Source organism: Mesoplodon densirostris, chromosome 10 (assembly GCF_025265405.1).
Source record: "Mesoplodon densirostris isolate mMesDen1 chromosome 10, mMesDen1 primary haplotype, whole genome shotgun sequence".
Classification (NCBI taxonomy): domain Eukaryota; kingdom Metazoa; phylum Chordata; class Mammalia; order Artiodactyla; family Ziphiidae; genus Mesoplodon; species Mesoplodon densirostris.
This window is the reverse complement of record NC_082670.1, coordinates 72,794,714-72,817,419: the sequence shown is the minus strand read 5'-3', so window position 1 is coordinate 72,817,419 and position 22,706 is coordinate 72,794,714. Positions and strand designations below refer to the sequence as shown.

Genomic DNA, 22,706 nt, shown 5'->3' with positions numbered 1-22,706 from the left:
TATATGAGGATATCATAGGAGATTTTCAGGGTCATTATTCAGTAATATGCATTCTATATGCTTTTGCTTTATCTTGATCTTGTTGACTTTTTTTTTTTTTTTTTTCTTTTTGCGGTATGTGGGCCTCTCACTGTCGCGGCCTCTCCTGCTGCGGAGCACAGGCTCCGGATGCGCAGGCCCAGCGGCCATGGCTCACGGGCCCAGCCGCTCCGCGGCATATGGGATCCTCCCAGACCGGGGCACGAACCCGTATCCCCTGCATCGGCAGGCGGACTCCCAACCACTGCGCCACCAGGGAGGCCCAGATCTTGTTGACTTTTAAAGCATTAATACCTAGAAGGAGGGGAAAAGAAAGTGGTATTTCAGAATTTCCCTCATGAGGTTAAATAAAAAGTTTTGGGGAAAACAGTTTTCCTTGACCTTTCCCCTCCTAGTGGGACCTTCGTACTTTCCATCTTTTACACACAGTTCCTGCTCTAGATCAGTGTCGAGTGGTGTTCAACCACACGGGGACAGTGATGTATGGAGGTAATAAACTTTTCACTTTTCATTATTCTCTTTCTCCCTCCTCTCCCCACTCACTTAATTTGATACTTCCTATTTAGAAATATCTGTCAAATATGAATTGAAAAACATTTCAAAGTTGTAACATAAAAGGTAAAATAATAGTACAAATGGTGACAAAATTTGTTGATGATAATAATGTCGATTTAGTGTGGAGGGCCACTGGCTTTGAAGATAACAAGTAAGTCTTGTATAGAAAGAAATTTCATGGGTAATTTACCATGCATATCATTATGAACTTAAAGAAAAACCTTTTTTGTCTTGTGATTTTTGTACGCTTTCAGCTGTAACAGTTGTTGGAAGCTAGATGCGAGGTTGAGGATATTGTTTGGATATGCAAGGAGGATGCTTTGAGATGTATTTACTACAGGGAAACTCTCTGAAGTCCTGATTGTCCATTAATATTTTCTGCAGTTGTGAATAGGGGATGTTTCTGATTCTAATAGTATTTTGCTTCCCTTTCCTATTTCCCCTTTCTGTCACAACTAGCTATGTTGCAGGCAGATGATGAAGATGACTTAATGGAAGAGAGGATGAAAAGCCCTTTTGGATCATCCTTCCGAACATTTAATGCAACTGATTACAAACCTATAGGTAAGTGTGAAGCTCAGGTATTGATGATTTTGCCTCATTTTGGTGTTCCTTATTTAAGATCCTTCATTTTCTGAGAGAATTATAATTTTTCTGTTTTTGAAAAGCAGAGGAGTTAGGGAAATATTTATGAACAGTCACCTTGAATTCCTTTAACAGAAGGGCTGGTTTTAAGATCACAGTAGTAGTCTAGTCCTGAGTCTTGTCACATTCTGTTTTCCAGCGACCATTGATGTGAAACGGAACATTTTTGACCTATGTACAGACACCAAAGACTGCTATCTTGCTGTCATCGAGGTAAAGGGAGCAAGAAGAAATCCTACTGTTTTATTCTGATATTTAAGATCATTTTCAACTTATACTCCAGACATTTTTGTCTGTTATGTGTTCTAAAGATGATGCATTTCTGGTGATAGTTAAGGATAATCTACTCATCTGATGGGGAGATACACAGTATAAGAGAAGTAGGAAAATCCTGATATAGAGCATTGTGGAGTGTCCCATCTCCTATTATCCTGGACTCACACTGTCATCTCTTTCTTAGAGGAGTCAATCTCTCTCTAGAGCATCCTTGGAACAGTGTTGTTCCCAGGGATGGTGGTCTCTCCTTTGCTGTCCAGGCCTTCTCATCCTGTTTTTCTTTCCCTCTCTGTGTCCTAGGCATAACATTTTCAGAATCAGTTCAAGAATTTTGGGTATTGGAAGCTTTGATAGTTACAGGGTCAAGGTGTGTGAGTGCCAGTCATAGCTGAGGTGCAGATATGGGCCTTCTAAAAACTAACTTCTTGTGGACTGGGTGTTCTATTTCAGAACCAAGGCAGCATGGATTCTCTGAACATGGACACGGTGTGCAGGCTATATGAAGTAGGCAGGCAGCGTCTGGCAGAGGATGAGGATGAAGAGGAGGACCAGGTTAGTGGTCTTTGACATTTCTTTCTGCCGAATAATGCTTTATTAGAAATTATGCATTTCTGCTTTTAGTTATAGGGTTTTTCTTTTTTTCTTTTTTTTTTTTAAGATTTTTGCTATAGGGGTGTTTGCTACCTGTTAGCATATTCTGAAGGCCTGTCATGTGTCCTTAATCACTGAAACTCATCAGAAGAAAGCAGATTTTTATTATTATAAGACTTTAAGCAGTATCTGGTAGTCCTGTGAGTTCCATTTATAGATTAATTTGCAGGTCAGCAATCTCTGATTTTGTTTTAGAGATTTCCTTGTACTCACCCTCAGAACTAGTGCCCTGTCTGGCTTCAGGATAAGCAGGCCCCCATTTTCTCAATGTCAGTACAAAACCAAAAAGTCACCCTGCTGAGCTGGATCATAGAAATGGCTTAACCTCTATAAAGCTCTGGTTTGCATTTTCTCAGTTTTCTGGCATAGTCTATTTTCAGAGTATAGAATGGAGCTTACAGGGAAAGAGAAGATATTGATGCTTTTGTGAAATTAAACATTTATAAAATGTGGGTAGATGGTATCATGTCTCAGAATCTTAGCTTTTCCTTTGGGATTTTTTTTTTTTTTTTTGTGGTATGCGGGCCTCTCACTGTTGTGGCCTCTCCCGTTGCGGAGCACAGGCTCCAGACGCGCAGGCTCAGCGGCCATGGCTCACGGGCCCAGCCGCTCCGCGGCATGTGGGATCTTCCCGGACCAGGGCACGGACCCGCGTCCCCGGTATCGGCAGGCGGACTCTCAACCACTGCGCCACCAGGGAAGCCCTATACTAGCTTTTAGATTAACTGTTTTTAAAGTATGACGAGAGGTTTGGTTTTTTTTCTGAGATCAGTTATATTTTTGAAGGCAGTGTAAGCTAAAAGCTGTTTCTCTTGAAAAATAGACATGTATTCAAGAAGAATTTTGAACGGTCTAGAAACAAATGGTGCACTAGTTAAAAGAAAATCAAATTAAGTCCTAGAGAGCAAGACAGTTTGATAGGAGGAGGGAAGGTCAGTGGTAATACCTATGCAGGAATACCTTGGCGATATTGTGGGTTCAGTTCCATACTACTGCATTAAAGCGAATATTGCAATATAGCGAGTCACATGAATTTTTTTGGTTTCCCAGTGCATATAAAAGTTATGTTTACACTGTACTGTAGTTTATTAGGTGTACATACCTTAATTAAAATATACTTTATTGCCAAAAATGCTAACCATCATCTGAACCTTCAGGGAGTTGTAATAGTAACATCCAAGATCACTGATCACAGATCACCATAGCAAATATAATAATAAAAAAGTTTGAAATTCTGAGAATTACAAAATGTGACATGAGACATGAAGTGAGCAAATGCTGTTGGGAAAATAGTGCTGATAGATTTCCTCGATGCAGGGCTGCTTCAAACCTTCAGTTTGTAAAACAAAAACAAAAACAAAAAACCCTGCAGTATCTGCAAAGTGTAACTGCAATAAAACAAGGGGTTCCTGTATTCACCTTTTTGGTTCTGTCATTGGGAGTCTTTGGATAGAGTACATTATTACAGGAGAGTAGAACTTTAGAACCAGAGGTCATCTTGTACAGTGGTTCTTCGTTACGGTGCACTCCACAATTCCTGGGGCACCTTTCTAAAATCCTCCTATTGGAGCTTAATTTGTAAAGATTGGTTCTGTCAGCCTGGACCCTGGGTGGGGTTTAGGCATGTGTATCTTGGAGAACTTTCCCAGTGCTCCAAAATACACATTCTGATGGCCATACCTGAGTAGGAACCACTGATGTAATTAAATCCTCTCATTTAACAAGAAATTAAGATTTAGAGAAGTTGGCATTAAATGGTTGTTTAGTAATCATTGCTTCTGTTGTAATTCTGTAATGTGGGCAGCATTATGGAGTGCCTGGGTTTTTTGATCTGGGAAGGGATAAGACCATAGAGAGTTGGGAGAGACTGGAGGAGGGAGAATGCAGTAGGTGAGTGGAATGAGAGGGAGTGCTGGGCACCCCAGATCTGTGAGTGACATTAATTAACTGGGTGTGAAGCCGTGAAAGTGGGAGAAGTGAAAGATGTTTGAGATTTCATCTGGTAACTGGAAGAAGTGTGGGAAAGGTGCTAGGTTTAGGGGGTGCTTTGAGTTCAGTTTTAGAAGTTTCTGTGGTACAGATGGGTAGAGTTATCTAATGTGAGTTCAGGATTTATGAATGAGAGGAAATGTAAAGGCAGAAATAAATTTTAAGTTGTAGGAACCTTTATGCCTAGGAGATCTGGAAGGGATCAGGTAAAGATCAGCAGCCCAATGTGGAAGCCATGATTGGTTAGTGTCAGTCATTGTAGAGAAGCCCCGTGGTTAGCCATTCAGGCCTTCATATTCCTTTAGGAAGCTTCCAGTTATTATAATAGGAGCAACAGACTAACTGACCACTTAGTATATGCCAGGCGCTTTCCAAAGAGATTATATATATACATGCATACACATTTTTTCCCCCATTAAATCCTATCAACAACCCTGTGAGGCTAAGTAAACATAGTGTCAGCAGAGTTTGGATCCTGTGAGGCAGCCTGGCTCCAGAGCACATACCATTACCTGCTACACTGTGGAGTGCTGTGGGCAGAAGCCGGACCTGTCAAGTGTTAGAGGAATAGAAGACAGAGTGAGTGGATGAGTGAGCAAGTGGTGGCTGAGGACTTGGAGGCCAGGAGTAGGGTTCAGGTTACCATTTTTCAAGTCTATAGATGGAAGGAGTTTAAAGCCTGTGTAGATTGAGAAGTTGTTAGGTTTGGGGAAGCTGACTCTCTTCAGAGAAGGTAAGAAAGCTAGTGGAGCCAAGTGTGAGGTTGGTTGTGAGTGGAGTGAGCATGAGGAAGGTGCAGCGTGGTAATAAGGACCGGGGGTGGACTGAGGTCCAGAGCGGAAGTGGAGGGCTTTCTTCTTCCTCAGACTATGGTTGAAGTCAGGTTTAGATGTGGTGAGGGGACCAGAGGGCAGCTGAGGGAGCTTATGCCAGTTGACCTGTTCTCTGTACAGGAGAGGAGTGGGTTGATTTATCTGCAGGGGTTTGGGCCTTTGGGTAACCATGAAATTGACTTAAGATGGAACCAAGAAGGGAAGAGTTTTAGAATTTTTTCTGTAGGAGAATTTATTAGTAGTTTAAAACAGCCTGGCCCTGAATTCCTGTTTCTAAGCCCTAAAAGAGAGGTCTTAAGAGAATTTTTAAAAAATCAATATTCCTGGATCCAAAACATTATCTAAATGTTGCTGGAGTTGAATCGGGATTCTAGCAAGATTTGCTTTTTTCATTAAGTAATAATTTTTGGTTTTTTGGACTACTTTTTTGACCACTCATTAGTGGAAGCTTTTATTCTCTAGATATGAAGGAGAGGGCCTCATGTTACTAACCAGGTACTTAAACCTGCAAGAATGCTCCTAAAATTGCTTCCTAGACTCTCTTTTGGGTTCAACCACAGAATTAGATTCTACCACAGCACTTTGGATAGATCTTGTGAGCCTCTGTTCTGTTTCATGCTCCACGTTTCAGATTTAAAATTTAGAAAGTGAGTTTATGGCCATATCCATGTGTAACAAAATACATGTTCAACCACTGGTCATTAAATCCAGAGTATAGATGAAGTGATGTGTTTGAGATTCAGGTAGGTCTCCCCTTCCTATTCATTTCCCTTCTCCTGTTGTGGTCACATATGTCATCATGGCCTCTGGGATGAATAAATATAAATTATTTCTTCTGCTACAAGATTAAGTAAAAGTAGGCTTCTGGAAGAATTTGGAATGGTATCTGTAGTTCAAACCTTAGACCCTGGTTGACCTATTTTCTAGGATTGCTCTTGACTTTGGAGCTTTTTCTTAGTTCTCCTGGATCAGCTAAGTTTTGATGTTTTTAGAAATGAAGAACAATCTTCCTTAAATTTGCTGGCTAACAGGTGCCTGTTTGAACAGTTTAGCCTTTTACATACTCACTCAACTGTGGGCCTTTAAAAGTTATTCTATCCTGAGACATTGAAAATTTATGTAAATTGCCCAAGTTCATATAGCACGTAATTGGCAGAGCCAGGATTCTAACCCAGGCTTGTTGGATCCCAAAGCCTGGGCATTTTCTCCTATCCCATACTCCGAAAACAATGATGAGTGTATATATATATAACTGTGTACTAAATTAACTTCAGAATCAAAAATAAAAATAACATTATCTTCATGTAATTATTTCATTCCACAGAGGCTTAAGAAACACAGGGCCCTGGTTACTCTTTTTAATGTGCTTGTTTTTAACTGAGGGAACTTTATTAATTAGAACTAATTTTGGTCAAATCCCTGAAAACATGTGTGGAAAAAAGAGGCAAAAGTTGTAATCTGGTAAATACTTTGAATTCTTTCCCTGAATTTTGACTCCTCTCTCCTTTCCCAGTTTTTGTATGAGCTGATGTATTTGTAGGGCCAGAAGCTTGTCTGTGTGTCAGTTTATCGTTACTGTCTCCAGGCATTCTCAGTTCCTTTCCAGTGGGCAGATGCTTAGTAGCTGTCCACGTGGAGGTCGTGTGTGGCCAGGCTGTGGAACAGTGGTCTCAGGTTATCATGGCGGTACGTTCACACACATGTGCACACACAAACTCTGGTGTGGACACATACTTATACAGGCATTAGGAATACTGGGTATTTAAAGGGGCCAGTTTTTCCCATGTAGCTGCCAGAAATTGTTGAAAAGTCTAAATCAGTGGGTCAAACAGCAAATCAAAAAGCCTCTAAATAGTGGTTCCAAAATTATCAAAAGTTCATAAAGCAGAGCTACCCTGCTGAATGAGCCTAGTTTACTTCATAGCTGATGAACACTAGTGGCTGGATAAGCAGTGTTTGGTTTTTAAGTGATTGGCACATGGCAGCACTTTTTTTTTTTTTTTTTTTTTTTGGCTGTGTTGGGTCTTCGTTGCTGCGCCAAGGCTTTTGCTAGTTGTGGTGAGCGGGAGCTAACTCTTCATTGCAGTGTGCAGGCTTCTCATTGTGGTGGCTTCTGTTGTTGTGGAGCATGGTCTCTAGGCACGCGGGCTTCAGTAGTTGTGGCTCGCAAGCTCAGTAGTTGTGGCGCACAAGTTGCTCCATGGTATGTGGGATCTTCTCGGACCAGGGATCGAACCTGTGTCCCCTGCATTGGCGGGTGGATTCTTAACCACTGTTCCACTGGGGAAGTTCCTTTTTTTTTTTTTTTAAAGTACTTCTAAAATGTTTTAACAAGATTTTTTCTGCTTATGTAGGGCTTGTTCTGTCTTGATTTTCATTAGGCTGGTGTGTTAAATGAATTTTATATTTTATTATTGCAGGAATTAGAATCCTTTTGCTACTGGCAGTCTTGACAGTTGATGTTTGAGCAGGATTAGTGACTGCATGTTGGTCACTTTAACTTGGGAACACCTGTCGTCCTTAGGAAAGCAAAGAGGTGTCTTTGTGTCCTCTCTTGCTAGAAGGGAAACAGTTTAGAGGGAACGGAAGGCTGGACAATTTCTCTAGCATACTTTTTTTTTTTTTTTTTTTTTCTTCTGTACGTGGGCCTCTCACTGTTGTGGCCTCTCCCGTTGCAGAGCACAGGCTCCGGACGCGCAGGCTCAGCAGCCATGGCTCACGAGCCCAGCCGCTCCGCGGCATGTGGGATCTTCCCGGACCGGGGCACGAACCCGTGTCCCCTGCATCGGCAGGCAGACTCTCAACCACTGCGCCACCAGGGAAGCCCTAGCATACTTTTTTGGTGTGTGTGTGGCTTGTAACAGAAAATGCAAGTATCTCTTAGTGGTAAAAGTCTATTTTGTTGGACATTCAGATCATTGGATGCTTGTGATAGTACTGTCAGAGGTGCTGACCCACATCCATGGGTATAAATAAGATCAAGGACAAGAATTTGAAGGGCTTAGGAGCTGGTGACTCAGCAGCTGTGTTCTTCCTGTTTTATTAAAGCACTGCTTTTTAGATTCCAGGTAGAAGCTTTAGTTCCAGTGCCTCAAGTGATTTCATTTGGTTTGGTTGATACAGGATAGAGAGAAGAGCCCTTTTGGGTTTATTATTAGTTAGAAACAGAATGTTGATGGCAGAGACCTCTGTGAAGTGTGTTGTCCATTTCCTTGGATAAGGGCTGCATGACCAGTAATGCCTTTGTGGAGTGACCAGTAGTCCTTGTCTGAGGAGTGCTTGAGTGTCTTGGGGGACATGTATGTGCCTGTCTCAGCCTTCATTGACGAGTCAAGCTGGCCCATGAAGTGTGTGCTAACCTAGATTACCATGCTCTCTACTGACTGTTACCTCCTCTGTCCTTTGGGAAGGAAGAGAGAGACTCCCCGTGTGGCCCACACGGTCTGGGTCTCTGTGTTTGTCCTAATGGACCTCATGCTCTCTTACCAGGAAGAGGAAGAACAGGAGGAAGAAGATGACGATGAAGATGATGACGACACTGATGATTTAGATGAGCTTGACACTGACCAGTTGCTGGAGGCGGAGTTGGAGGAGGATGACAACAATGAGAACGCAGGGGAGGACGGGGACAATGACTATTCTCCCTCTGATGAGGAGCTAGCAAACCTGCTAGAGGAGGGAGAGGACGGAGAAGATGAAGACTCTGATGCAGATGATGAAGTGGAACTCATCCTGGGGGACAGTAAGTCTAGGGCTGACCACGAGGCTGAGCTTGGGTACCTAGGAAAAGGGCCCTTCCCTGTGCCAGCCCAGCCCAGAGGGCGAGCCACACCAGGGTTCTGTGCCCCATAACTAGAGTCACCACCTGGGCCCTTGAGGAAAAGCAGTTTCCCATCTCTCACCCTCAGTGCTCCTGTCATGACGACTCTGTAACCAAATGGCTATTATCTCTTTAAAACAGGGGTTGGCAGACTTCTACAAAGGCTGGACAGTAAATAATTTTGGCTTTGTGGGCTGAATGGTCTCTTTTGCAGCTACTCAGCTTTGCCGTTGTAGTGTGAGAGCAGCCAGAGACAAGACATAAATTAATGATGTGGCTGTGTTCTAATAAACTTTATTTACAAAAATAGATGGTGGTCTTGGTTTGGCCCATGGGTTGTAGGTTTGTCGACCCCTGCTTCAGAGGATTAGCCTTAGACTGGAGGGCAGAAGTGTAGTTCTCCCAAGAGGCAGAGCTGGCATCATCAGATGCAGCTGCTCATGGGGTGCTGTACCTGCTCTTTTCTAAAGTTGTAAAGAAATAAAAGCCCTCTTGTGGGTTGCAGCCCCTTCCTGCCTGCTTTTGCTTAATCCCTCTTAAAGGCCAGGGGACAGATGTTTCTCTTTGGCTTCTGTTTTGTTCCTTCCCCCCCAACCCCCCTTTCTTATTCCAAGTTTTGAAGAACAGGCTCCAGTTTTTCCAGTACCTTCCCATTAGAACAGGCTTCTGAAGTCAAGTTGTCCCCTGCCTATACTAACGGACCCTGAGTAAATCACCTAATAGTTCTAAGAGTCTGCGAGCTCTGCTGCTATACTCTGCATGTTTTAAGAGGACATATTTGGCAGCATCACTGTGACTGGTGTCACTGTTGACAGACTCATGCTTGCTGTGGTCCTGGTTCTTCCTAGTGCTGCACTGCCTGACTGGGGAGTAATCACTGTGATATCCAGTCATTTTTCATGTAGCTAACCTGGCCAGCATTCTCACAGCCCAGGTAGGAATTATGCCTAATATGGTAGCCAGTAACCACCTGTGGCCATTAGAATTTTAATTAAATTTAAAATTCAGTCCCTCATTTTCATGTCCACATTTCAAGTGCTCAGTAGCCACATGTGGCTACCATATTGAACAGCACAGATATAGAACATTTACATCATTACAGAAAATGTTATTGTATTGGCCTAAGCTCAGCAAACTCCAGGCCTCTTCAGAGTAGATGCTTGGTTTTTAGTCATTGGTGTTTGGTGGTGGGGGCAGGGGGAGGGAGGGAATGTGTATGTATGGTAGGAGAGGAGAGGGTGGGTGGCAGTATATACATTTAAGCATATATGTGTAAGATTCTCCTGTTCCACAGTGACCTAAATCCATTTTCTTTGGGATAAATCTTATACGTGCTTCTAGAGGTCAACATTGAAGGCAGTTGGCTTAGGGGAGACTCTTACGTAAGTCCTCTTGCCAAAGTTGCATTTTGAGGAAGCTCTGTGGGGTGGGAGGGATTGCCTTGTATCTGCCCATCTGCTGTTTGCCAACTTCCATTTTTTCGTACTTGGAGGTTGAGATGATTAATTGAAGGAGGACTTCCTTTGTCCCTAGCAATGGTCAGAGAGCCAGGTAAGAGGGACTTGGGCAAGGGAAACATGACAATATTGATGGGAATAAAAAGGAAAGTTTTACTAAACTTCTTTGTCACCTGTGATACGTGGGCACAAGTTCTGTTTCCCTTCAATTATAAGTAATATAAGGTAGGTTAGGGGAGAGGCTGGTACCCCCGACCTAGGAGTATCACTAATTTTTCCATTCTCAGTTTGAATATAAATTAATTTTGTATTTGGCCTGTAAAATTACTGCTTCCTTTAGCCCTTTTACTGTTTATTCTAGTAAATTCTTTTAAGCCCAAGAGGTAATCTGGCAAACCTAATTCTATCAGAGAATGTTACTTTGGTGGGAATATCAGAGAATGTAACTTGGTGGGAATATTTATGATGTGAAAATGCCATTATAGATGACAAGTTGAGGACATGTCAGTCTGGGCTCTAGAATTGAGATGGTGGCATGTGCAGCATGTGTACTCTATTGCTTTCTCTGTTTTACAGAGACTGATAGCGGCTTGAAACAGCAGACACAGGGATACACCCTCTGTATCCTTGGTTTGCCGATATTTTGCCTTACACTAATCATCTGGTGTATTAGCTCTTAACCTTTTGGGGTTTATGGAGCCCTTTTAGGATATGATGAAAGCCGTTGTAACTATAGAAAACTACACCCACATGCCCTCCATGTAACCTTGCATAGGCCCCAGATCCCAGAGATCCAATGATTGATTTCATATACAGAACCCCAGCCCTAGGAAGAGAAACACCTTGACTCTGAGGTCTTTGTTTCTCTGTTCCAGTCAGTTCTGACCCCCCCTCAAAAGCCTGTATGTTGTAGAGCAACAGGTTAAATAAACATGGTAGGGACTAACACTGACTGCCTTTGCTTCCAGGGCCTTTCAGAGGGAGAGGTCCCCCCCAGGGTCTGAGTTTGGGTCTCTTCAACATTTGGAGGATGAGAAAAGGCCAAGGAAGGTAGAGAAGGGAGTCCTGCCACCTGACCACCAAGAGGGGAATCACTGCCTGACCCCTGAAAGTTCTGTTAAACCCTGTGCCTGACGATTATTTGCTTATGGAAGATTGTGTTCTCCTCCTCCAGTCCTTAGATGTGATGCAGAGTTGTTAAGATTCTTAATTCTTAGTAGCTCTACAGCTGATGGTTAGAATAGGTCTCAGGCAGGTGGGTCTGGCAATGTTGGTTCATAGATTGCATGAGCACGAGGGGATTCTCTGCGGTCTGCCATGGGCCTTGGACACAGTGCTGTGCCTGAGTCACCCCTTCCCTACTCCCTTCCTCCTGGAGTTTCAGCAAGGAAGCTGATGAGGCTTAGTTTGTGGTTCAGCAGTGTCAGGTATTTGGTCTCCATCTTGTTTTCCCCACTCCTCACCAATAAAGTCAAGCCATGCTTGTGCTCTGTTAGACCCAGGAACACTGGTTTTTCCAGCCATCACTTTTGCTTACCTTCAAGACTTCATTTTATCATGGCCATGCTTTTCTTGGTTTTACTTTATCCACTTCAGTTTTCTTCCTAAAGGAGATTGTAGTGAATGGAAGGTTTGGGAACATGCAGTTCTTTGTCAGCTTTCCCCGAGTGGAGTCTCTCAGGTACCTGGGAAAGGGCTGATGAGGGATTCTTTGGAACCAGTGGCTGTCCCTCTCCTCATGGAAACTCCAGGGCCTATGGGCATTTTCAGGGCTCCAGCTCAGGACCTGCTGGCCCATTTCCCTGGGGACCTTGTTAAAATTGTTTCACAGCTTCCTAAGCTGAGAATGATCAAAATGGGCACTAGAATTTTTCCTTTACCTTCATGGGCACTAAGATTTTTCCTTTACCTTCACTCAGCAAATACTAGAGCTGGGTAGTGTTTCTCTCCGATTTCTGTCATCCAGACAGGTGCATCTACCTCACTTTGAGGGTTCTTTCTGTTACCACCTAGTTTCACCTCTTAATGGATCCTTCCAGAGGTGTTCATGTGGTCTATTCACTCCCTGGAAGGCAGACGGTCAAGCAGAGGGTCAGACACAGTGCCACCTTCCAGGGTGCCACAGCTACTCCCTGCTGGCCTCCAGCCCAGTTTTTCTGGTATTGCTGCAAGCTCTGGCTTGTATCTTTTTGGGAATTTGTTCCCTGCAGATTATATTTAGAAATTTCAGAGGAATGAATCCCAGGTTGACTACCTCTGCTTTTATGAGGTCTTCTGAGAAGAGAGTGGCTGAGGAGCTTAAGAGAAATCTCATCCTTGCTTGGGCTCAGCCTGCCTTTTTAGTGGTACTGGGGGTCAGGCAGGCCTGTGCCCACCGGAGGGACTCCAGAGGCCAAAGGACTACACAGGCTCACTCACTGTTCCTATCAGCCCTGCCCCTTTGCAGCCACTCAAAGCACCATGGGCGAAAGCTTCAGAGGGGGCTTGCCTGGTCCCTTTAGGGCCTTTCAGGCAGGAGGAAGAACCTCTAGGAAGCAAGAGGGTACCATGTCCAGGTCGTTTGAAAGGTAAGCAAGCAAGAGGTCCCAGGAGTAACCATCATTGCCCAAACAGTGTATTTTCCAGAGCCAGCTCCAAGGAGTTAATTGACATGTTTTCTTCATTCTGGAAACTGGTAATTAACCTTGCTCAGGCATAAATTTATGTGTGTGCAGGTGCTTTCTCCCTGAAAGCTTCCTACAAGCCTCGTGCGTAATCTAGTCTCTCCCTTTCCTTACCTTTCAGCCGACAGCTCTGACAACTCTGATTTGGAAGATGACATCATCTTATCTCTAAATGAGTGAGGAGCCATCACCACGTGGAAGAGATTCTTGGCAGGCGAGAAACTGAGTCAAATGAATTCAGAACATCTTCCCTTCCCTTCTCCCAGGGCTCTTTTAAGGAACTGCATGCCCTGCATTCAGAGGATTATGATTTAGAGTCTCACTGGAATCTGAGAGTCCTTCTAAAAACAATAACCACAAAAAAAAAAAGACAACAGGGGTTAGGCCCTATTCTGCTTCCCCCTTCTCCTAGGATGGACATATCTTTCCTCAAGGGGAACAAAAAAACAACACGTCTCTGGGGTTATTTCACAATATATTTTCTTTGTATAATGTTCTTTACTTAAAGAACAAGAAATAGTTTTTTATAAAACTTAAAAAGAAAAAAAAAAAGGCATTTATAACTGAGGGTATGAACTTATATCCACCAGGTCTCTTGTCCCTGCAGTTCATTTTCTATGGAAGAAAATGATGTCTGAATAACAATAGAGGCATTTTTACATACGTATTTAAATGAAAAGGAAAATCGTTTCTTAAATTGATAAGGATTAAGAATATTTTATTATAAATATAATATATGATTTTTTAACCTGTTTTGTTGCCTCATATGCTGTCAGGTTAATTTGTTTTCCTTTGTGCCAGAGGTGGGGAGGAGGTGCTGCTTGTTTGCTGAGTAAATGCCTAGGCTCACCCACCTTCATGGTTTGGGGGAGGGGGCAGCAAGGTCATTGTGGATATTGGTTTTGTGGAGTTGAGGGAACTTAGGATATAAGTTCACTCCCTCTATTTTTCTTTGTGATTCAGTTTTTCAAAAATCTTTTTTTCTTCCCTTTCTCCCAAATGTGGAAAGTACAAATCAAAGGCCTTTTAATGTAAAGTGTATTTATTTAAAAAAAAATACAAAATAAACTACAAGTCTGTCTTTCTTTGTTTATGGCCTTTCCCTGTTCTCTTTTACCAAAGTGGGGTCTGTCCCTTTCCTTATAGCTTTAGCCAGGCAATAAAGACGCCTTCCAAGAGAGGCAGCCCAGGACGGGGTGAGAACACGTTCTGCCCAAGTAAAGCACTCTGGAGAGAAAAGCAGCTTAGTCACAGCATCTAACCCTGGTCTGCTGCTCGCCCCGAGGACTGGGCAGGGGGCAGAGGGAGGTGCTCAGGGCACTGTCCACTCTGCACACATCTCTCTATCCTGGGTTCTGAAGCAAGAAGGCAGCTCCAGAGTAGATTTGGTGGAGCTGGAATGTTTGTTAGGGGTCCTGGAATGTTGTGGGGCAATGAGCTGGCAAAGCTAGGGAGTGAAAGCATTTTGGCCATCCCTGTAGTGGGTGACTGACTGACTGTCATTACTGTTTTCTGAAGGGAGTACAACAGTAGACCTGGGCAGTTCTTCAGTTCTGGCAGTTTAGGGGCAGCTAGGGCTTGGTCGGGCTGGGTTTGCAGGTATTTCACAGGCCTCTACAACTGGCCTATGGCTAAACTGTGCTACCACCAGGGAAAGTACCAGGTGCTTTTACCTTTTCACTCACCCCACCCCACCCCACCCGCTTCTTACCCACAATAAATAGGAGACCCTAGTCTCTTTCTTCCTTTGAGTTTGCCCAGTTTCTATCATCATATAGGTATTTATAGCTAAAGAGACTTTTCTCCCTTTGCTGAGATAAGAGGACAAATTTGTGAAGTAAATAAGACAAGACGGCTAACTCACCAGGGGCTGGTGAAGCCCTGCTGGGCTTCGGAGCACCATACAGTTCATCACACACACTGAAGTGGTTGGTCCTGTGTCACACACAGGCACCTCTTGGTCCTCTAGAGAGCAGAGGTCTCAGCTCTTACGTTGCTTCATGCCTCAGCTTAAATGGACTGCTAACACCTAACCAGTAGACTAGTCTGACTGCTGGTGCATTAGAAGAAAACAGGTTACAAGTCAAGAAGCACTAAACGCATTGTATTCTAGTCATTAACTCAGCAGAGCCAGTCTCCCTGAACTCTGCCAGCAGCTCTTGGGAACACCCACAGGTCTCTCGGGTGGAGATGGGCACCTGCAATAAGAAAGCACATTCCTGTTCAACTTGACAACACACCCTTAGGGAAGTGCCCTAAGAGGCTAAGGAAACATCAGCTCTTTATCTGCCAGGCAGGGCTCATGATCTCAGTCACTTAGGAAGAAACACGTGGAATAGTAGCAAACCACCAATGAGGCAAATTTTGCCTTAGGTTGATTTTTGCCTTTAAGCCACACCTCAGTTAGATAGAACCTGAACCCCGGGTGGAGGCACAGGTTGCCTGCAGTTAAATAGTTCTCTCCCTGGGGGCAGCATCATCAATCAACCAGGGCCTTGACCACCTGACCTACCATCGCTAGTGCTGGCCAAGGCCTTTCTGAGAGACGTTACAGAAGCTGCTGTCTTAAGAGAGGAAGGAAGGAGTTGAGGGTCCAAGGAGGAGGAGGATGGTCACACGGTGGGAGAACTCTGTAGTTAGGTTTGGGGCCAGAAAGCACCTATCCCTCAAGAAGGGTGAACAAAGCAAGGGTTTAAGTATCTCCAGCCAGACTTTCTAGGTTTCTGTCGGGGAAAACTAGGAGGCGTAGTATTCTGGGTCCTGAGCACCCACTCTATGAAGGAACAGCCCAGAGAAGTTTTGGGCTTAATACAGCAAGGCGGCTCCGGCCTGTGACCCAGGCATTTGTCCCTACCTCATCTGCTCTAAACAAGATGAGGCCCATTCCTGCTTCTGGTGGTTCCACCTGCCTGGAATGGTGCAGCTGTGGCCTACTGTGCCTCGCACTGCTTTGCTCAGATACCTGGCAGTTGTGGCCAAAGCTCAAGTACAAACAGGCAAATAAACACATTTAACACTTCTTGTATTTGTTACGAAAGTGCTTTTTCTCTCACGAGCACCAGCTGAAGCCTAGTGAGCAGTACTTCCCCAGGCGCCTTCCTTGCCCTGTTTATTTTAAATCTCTAAGGTCTCAAAAAGTCACCTCTTTTACTGTCCTTGTGGAGAGGCATGTATTGTCCATGAGGTCCGCACTGAGCCCCCGCCTCCATCTCACGAACTGTCTCTCTCAACACATCCCAGCTGTCACCTGCGCTGCCTCGTGCCAGCCAGGGTAGTGGACCAGACCTAGAGAGAGGACAGCACGGTCAACAGAATCCCGGAGTTCCTGGTCACTTGGGGGCTCATTTCCCTTACTGGAGCTTCTGTTCTCCCTCAGCCTTGACAATGATCCTTTTAAAACATCTAATCCGCCACAAACATTCTGAAAAATAGTGTTTGGGCTGTGCTCTATGGTGACAACTGCTGTGTGACTGATTTCCCTCCCTGGTCCCTGACACTGCTGACTTCATCTGCCAATGCTGGCCATACTGTCTTAGTAGAGATGCGTGGCCACAGAACTTCAAGCCATCTTTCCCTCCCAGCTTGATGCCTCCACATTCCTCCCCGGCTCAGCCTGAATGGATGTGAGCTCTAGCACTGCCCAACACCTCGGCAACTGTGACATTTCCCCACAGAAGCACCTCTCTCCCAGTGGTCCCCACCTTTGCAGTATCAGGGCAAGAGGCCTAGGCATAAGTGACTACTTGTACCTGAGAAAGTTATGTCAGTTAACAAGAGCATCTTCCTAACCCACTGTACTACCTCAAAAACTCTTCAGGCCAGGGATTCAGTGTCCCTCACAAAGCTCTAGTGACTGGGCAGAGGCCCACTCCATTGACACATCAGCCCCGAACAATCAAAGGAAAAGCCAGAATTCACAAACACCGGGAAAGTTTCAAGAATTATCCAAGGAAAGCTGCCTCCCACTCTCCATTCCAGCATTTGGCCTCCACTGTCCCTTGGAGTCTGAGGCAGCTGTCTCCAACTGGGTATCCCTGGGCTGCTGCATTAAGGCTAGAAGGGAGGCTGAACAAGAGAAGGAGGCCTCACAGATCCATGGTACCAAGACCCCAATATTGCACTGCTCCTCCCATGACTACAAGACCACACAACTGCTAAGGTCTACGTGCTTTCAAAAAGGCCTGAAGACTAGGTGCTTTGTTCAACAGCTACAGCTCAAACTGATGGACACACACATTGTTTAGGACAAGAAAACAAAAAACTACCACAGCTGCTGGCTAGACTTAGGCTCAACCCCTTCCTGTGCATGGGCTCTGCTCAAGCTGGCATGGCAGGGTCCAAAATGAAACCCACCTGCTCTCAGCCAAGATAAAAAACAAATGTGAGTAAAGTCCTGATTCAGCCCAAAGAGCTGAGGGGCTGAGAGCCACCAATGCAGGAGGACTGTGAGATACGCCAGTGGTGGAAAGATGACATAGGGCATTTGTGTGCATGCAGCAGGGAAGGCTTCCATCCTTTGAGAAAAAAAACTTGATTAAACCAGGACTCTGAACAGGATTAAAAATCCATCCTCTGACAAAGGCTTTACTGACAACTTTCCATACAGTTAGTCAAAAAATTAAAAAATACAGAACACAGCAGACAGTATCTCATACACTAGAAACCAACATGACAGGAGTCCCTTCTCATTTTTCTCATCACTGTAAAAAAAAAAAAAAAAAAAAAAAAAAAAAAAAAAAAAAAAAAACCCAAACCTAAGAACTTAGTTTTGGTGGGGGAGGACTTTGGTCCCCTACCAAATGAACTGAAATAACGCAGCAGAGAATTCAAACCAAGGGGGTAAGTTTTGGAGTCGGGGGGGAGGCGGGGGTCAGATCTTAAAATAACTGCTTTTGTGGAGAAGACAGGTTCAAGCTAGGCTGTGTCTCTTACTATAACTATCACCATGTGTTCTTCCTCTAGCTTGCCCAATGTCCTCAGTGCTGACTGGAGGTACTGCTGTGAAAAGTCGCAGGGAGGGAAGGCATAGAGCATGCCCGTGCTGTCTCTGCCCTTGGACCCACCCACTGGCAGGCTGATCACCCCTGCAGCCTGCTTCTGTTTCAAGTAGGAGACCAGGTTCCTGAGAAGCCGCCTCTGTAGGCCTGGCTCCACCGTGGGCATCCCCTCAGTGCCAGGCCCACTGGGGGTCGCCTGTGTGGCTAGGAGCACTGCGTAGCCATTGGGGCTCCCCTGCTTGATGCGTCGTGTGACCTCATCGAGCTTGGGCTGGTCCAGTCGAAGGCGCTGGGCAATCTTCAGCTGGGTCAGCTTACTCCCAGAAGTGTGGTCTTTGAGGAGACTGCTGATAACCCCCTGGTCCCCCTCTAGGATGTGCATAGATGTCGGGAAGCAGCTGTTTTTCAACACTAGAAGCCCATTCCAACCTAGCTGCAGTGTCTGGGCATACTCTGAAAGATTCTTGAGCTTTTTGGTCTCGTGTTTTGGCTCTTCAAGAGGCTTGGGCTCAGCCTCAGTGGTCCGATGATTGCGCTCGCTCTCCCGTGTCTTCCTCCCGTGGGAAGAGTCTGGAGCCTCATGATGGTGGTGGTGGCTCCGCTCCTCAGCCCCATGTCTGCTGTTGCTGAGGGAGTTGCTGCTCGATTCCTTGGTCCCTTCACTGGAATGGTTTTCCTTGCGGCTGCGCTCAGGGGTGCGGTCAGAGCCTCGGTCCACAAGCTGCCCAGCACCCTTTGTCCTGCTCCGTTCCTCATAAGGGGAGTGGGCTGTCCTCCCACGATCACTGGAAAGGCTCCGGCGCTTCCGTCTGTCCTCCCAGGGCTTGGGCAGGCCCCGGTCCCCATCTCCTCCCCAGCGCTCACCACTCCGGCTACGCACTGAGCGGCTGTAGCCCTCGAGGCTGTTTCGGCGGTCAGAGCTTTTACTGGGGCTGGTCCAGTCCCCTTCCAAAAATGTCCGGTCTCGGTCTGAGTACAGGAGGTGTGGGGGGGTCCTATCCCTCACCCGCAGGTCGGCATCCAGGTTTCGGTGCCGGGTGTATCCATCTGGGAGCAGCTCGTAATGCACAGGGAGGGGTGAGGGCTGGTACTGCTGGGGATACCGAGTCTCCTCTGCTTTGGCAAAATCCACCCGCAGCCTGCGGTCTGGACCTCCCAAGGGAAAGCCCCTCATTTTAGCACAGGCGGCCTGGGCTGCGTCCAAGCTTTCGTACTGGATGTAGGCAAAGCTATCTCCTTTGACATGATCAATGGTCCGAATGCTCCCAAAGCGGTCAAACTCCCGGGCCAGAGCCGCCAGTGAGGTGTTAGGTCCCAGGCCACCCACCCAGAGGCGAGTAGTGGGGTTGGCCTTGCCATATCCTATCTTAATGGGGTTGCGGCCAATCACCCGACCCGACATGGCCACCTTAGCCCTGTGGGCCATATCCAGATTCTGGAATTTGAGGAAGGCATACGCACCGCCCTGACCACGGGCGGGTCTCTTGATGACCACCTCCTCAATGATGCCGTACTTCTCGAAAGCCCGTCGCAGCTCCACCTCTGACACGCTGTGGTCCAGGTTCCCGATGAAGAGGTTGCGCGTGGCCCGCTGGTCGTCCTCAGGCATCAGGTCCTCCTCGCACACCGCCGGGTAGCCATAGGGTCGCCCGCGGTCGTCGTACAGCCCATAGTAGTCCAGGGCCCGCTCCCTGGATAGTCCTACGGCGGCGGCGGCGGCGGCAGCATCCAGGGCAAAGGCTGCAGCGGCGTGGCGGGCGCGGGGCTCCCGCAGTGGCGGGGCGGCAACCGGGGACAGCGAACGCTGCTTGTACTGGTAGCCGCTGTGCAGCGGGAGATAGCCGAGCGGGTCGGCGGGCGCGGGTGGCCCCGGTGGCGGCGTGGAGGCGGCCGCGCTGCTGCTGCTGCTTCGCCGGCTGCTCCCGCCGCCGCCGCCGCGCAGGTACACGGGCTCCACCTTGAGCGGACGGTCGTAGAGCAGCAGCTGGCGGGCCAGGGCGTGCTGGCGGGCCTCGCGCGCGTCCTGCGGGTGCCGGAAGTTCACGTAGGCCACGCGGCCCAGCTCAGGCGTGTGCGACAGGCGCAGACTGATCTCGCCGAAGCGCTTGAACTGGTGGAAGAGCCGGTCCTCGAGGTGCTCGGCGGGCAGCGCGGGACTCAGGCTGCTGATGAGCAGCGTCTTGTATTCGGGTGCGGCTGCTGATGAGCCGGGACCCGCGGGCTCGGCCCCGGGCGGCGGCGGAGGTGGCGGTAGTGGAGACGCGCGGGGCGAAGCGCCCGAAGCGCCCGGGTCCCCCGAGGCCTTGGCACCGCGTCCGCCGCCGGCGGCGCCCGAGCCTGAGGAGCGGCCGCTGCTCGCACGGTGATTCGCGTCCCCGGCGCCGCGGCCGTCGCGATGTCCACCGCCGCCGCCCCCGCTACCGCGGGGTTTGTCGCGGGCCCGCGTTGGAACTGGGTGCTTGGCGCCGCCCGAGGCCTTGTGCGCCGCCCGCCGCCCGCCCGCCTCCGCCTCCCGTTCGCGCTCCCGCGGCCGCTTGGCCGACGATGACGAGCCGCGCCCGCTCGGGCTCGAGTCTCGCTCGCTCTGCCTCTTCATGGCGCCGGCGCGGCGGGCGGGCGGGCGGCCCGCAGGCCCCTCACAACGGCGGCGGCGGCGGCTGCCGAGGAGGTAGCGCCCCCGGCACCGCCATCTTGGACAAAAGGACTCGGCGCGGCGGCGGGGCGGGAGCTGCGCCCAGGGCCTGGGCGTCGCGTTATCAAGCTGCGCCGGGCGTGCCACGTGACCCCGAGGTGGGCGGGGCGAGAGCTGCACCGGCTGCGTCATCGGGTTGCGCCCCCCCCGTTCCACGTGACCCCAGGGCAAGTGGGCGAGCGCGGCTCTGGCGTCACGGCGCGGCCGGCATGGACGAGGCTCGGGGCTCCACGGTGATTGGAGACCTCGAAAGAGCCAGCCCAGGCGGCTGCGGGACGTAGGCCTCTGGCTTCTGGCTCCCGGCTCCGGGGTCCGCGCTGATGGCAGCGGCTGTGGCAGCCACTGTCGGCGCGTGGGTCCCAGGCCTTGACCCAGCGGCTTCTTTATGGTATTCCCAACTCCAGGACTAGGCTCCGGTGATCCCCGTGCCCTGCCACGGCATCTCCTGAGTGGGGTCCAGCATGGACAACCCCAAGGACTGAAACACGCCGCTCCCTAGGACCCACGCCCCATATCCCGAGCATCCCCTGCGTTCAGGTTCACCTGCAACAGCGCCCCCCCGCGCCCCGAAAGGCCATGAGGACTATGGCTATGCATGCAGAAGGCGCGACCTGTCTGGGCCCTGGGCACAGAAATCCGAAACAAACCTGCGGTTTCCAGAGTCGGAATAGGCTCCTTGGCGCCACAGGGCCCCACCCTCTGCTCTGGGCATTCGAGCACACAGAGGGCTATAAGGGCAGGGCCATGGAGCGCAGGGCGAAGAGAACGCCAAACCCGGCCGTTACCCATTTTGCCACGCTTACCTCTCCCTGGCCAGTGCCCTTCTGTCCACCTCCATGGTGGTGAGGTGAGGGGGAATCCTGCCCAGGTGCCAAGCCCCTTGGGGAAGCTTTCATTCTCCATGGAGAGTTGCTGGAGGCTTCGCAGAACCGGACCCAACTTCAGCCACAGAAACCGTGGAGTGGGGAAGAGCGGACCACAGCTCTTCCCTCCTCCTCCCATGGCCAGAACGCTGTGGGAGGAGCTCCTGCAACAGCGAAGGCAGGTGCAAGAGGAAAGTCTTAGAAGAAACACCTGTTAACATTCCACGCCTCCTTTCACAGATAATCTTGGGCATCAGCTCTAGGGTAGTAGTAGTTGGGCTGTTTTCCCTGCTCACTGTGGCCTGGAGGGCACAAAGGCCACAGGAACAGAGACCTAGGGTGCTAGGCTGAAACAGCTCCATCTCCTAAGACTTCTGGCTCCAGCCATGGATTGTCTTAGCACCGTTCAGGGGGGCTCAGGATACTTTGTGCTTGTCAGATCTTTTTTTTTTGCTTGTCAGATCTTAACAGCCCATCTAATTCCTCCAAACAGGGAACACTTGGCCTAAGAGACTCGACCTCACTTTCCTCTCAGACATGGTGCTGTAGAGGTGAAAAATGTGGGCCTGGGCCTGCTTGCTCCTGCCAGGCACTAGTGGACCCCACAGCAAGCTGAGAGGGCCCTTTACGTAGACAAACTGAATTTAAGAACTACACAAATGATATGACCCAAAGACAGAGCAATTCCTTGGAAAGCACTGCTTCTTAGTCCTTCCCTTCAGGTGGTCTCTGCAGGCATGAGGAGCAGAGGTGTCTCCACTGAGTCACAGTTCATGCTGATAACTGGGTTTCCCAAGCACCAACCCCAAAGAGAGCAACTAAAAAACCAGACTCCAGGGACATGCTCTTGGGACCTCAACTGTTAGGCTTATCTTGGGTAAACAAAGGTAAAAGGCAGCCTCTCATCGGCTCTTTGTACAAACCAACTCCTGCCAGTCTTGCAAAATCCCAATTAGGCACCAGAGACTTAGGACTGACACTAGACCACAAACTCAGATGAGCAAGCAGATGGCCAGATCTGGACACTGATTGGTTGAGGTAGCCAGGCCATCAGCACCTTTAGAAATGTGACAGTACTGAACATATGCAGTTATTGAAGTCTTCGTCACAGAAAAGTGCACTAAACCTCAGTCCTGCTCACAGCCAAGCCCCATGTCAGCCCCTCTCATGTGGGTAAGATAGCCCCTGTGGGCTGGGGGTATGAAGCCCAACATTCTCCTTGAGAG

The 22,706-nt window shown here is 48.1% G+C and overlaps 2 protein-coding genes across 5 annotated transcripts in view; one reads left to right on the top strand and one right to left on the bottom strand.

Annotated features, from left to right (window-relative positions):
- Positions 1–14,004, top strand: part of DCAF1 (DDB1 and CUL4 associated factor 1) — a 75,267-nt gene extending 61,263 nt beyond the window's left edge. The window contains exons 19-24 of the mRNA XM_060110594.1: positions 435–528; positions 1,054–1,158; positions 1,379–1,452; positions 1,966–2,067; positions 8,478–8,730; positions 13,050–14,004. Coding sequence (XP_059966577.1) covers positions 435–528; positions 1,054–1,158; positions 1,379–1,452; positions 1,966–2,067; positions 8,478–8,730; positions 13,050–13,108 — 687 coding nt within the window. The 3' untranslated portion in view covers positions 13,109–14,004. The remainder of the gene's footprint in view (positions 1–434; positions 529–1,053; positions 1,159–1,378; positions 1,453–1,965; positions 2,068–8,477; positions 8,731–13,049) is intronic.
- Positions 1–20,605, bottom strand: part of RBM15B (RNA binding motif protein 15B) — a 28,605-nt gene extending 8,000 nt beyond the window's left edge. Inside the window, exons 1-4 of one of the 4 annotated variants that reach the window (XR_009533595.1) lie at positions 17,861–20,605; positions 14,793–16,213; positions 13,043–13,218; positions 11,803–11,869 (exon numbers count right to left, since the gene is read on the bottom strand). Coding sequence is in view for 1 of the 4 variants with exons in the window: in XM_060110595.1 (XP_059966578.1) it covers positions 16,172–16,213; positions 17,861–20,521 (2,703 nt within the window). In the remaining 3 variants the exon portion in view is untranslated. Of the gene's footprint in view, positions 1–11,520; positions 11,870–13,042; positions 13,219–13,435; positions 16,214–17,860 lie in introns of those variants that run through there. The other 3 variants (XR_009533594.1, XR_009533596.1, XM_060110595.1) reach the window with 3 other exon arrangements.
- Positions 20,606–22,706: the final 2,101 nt, after the last annotated feature.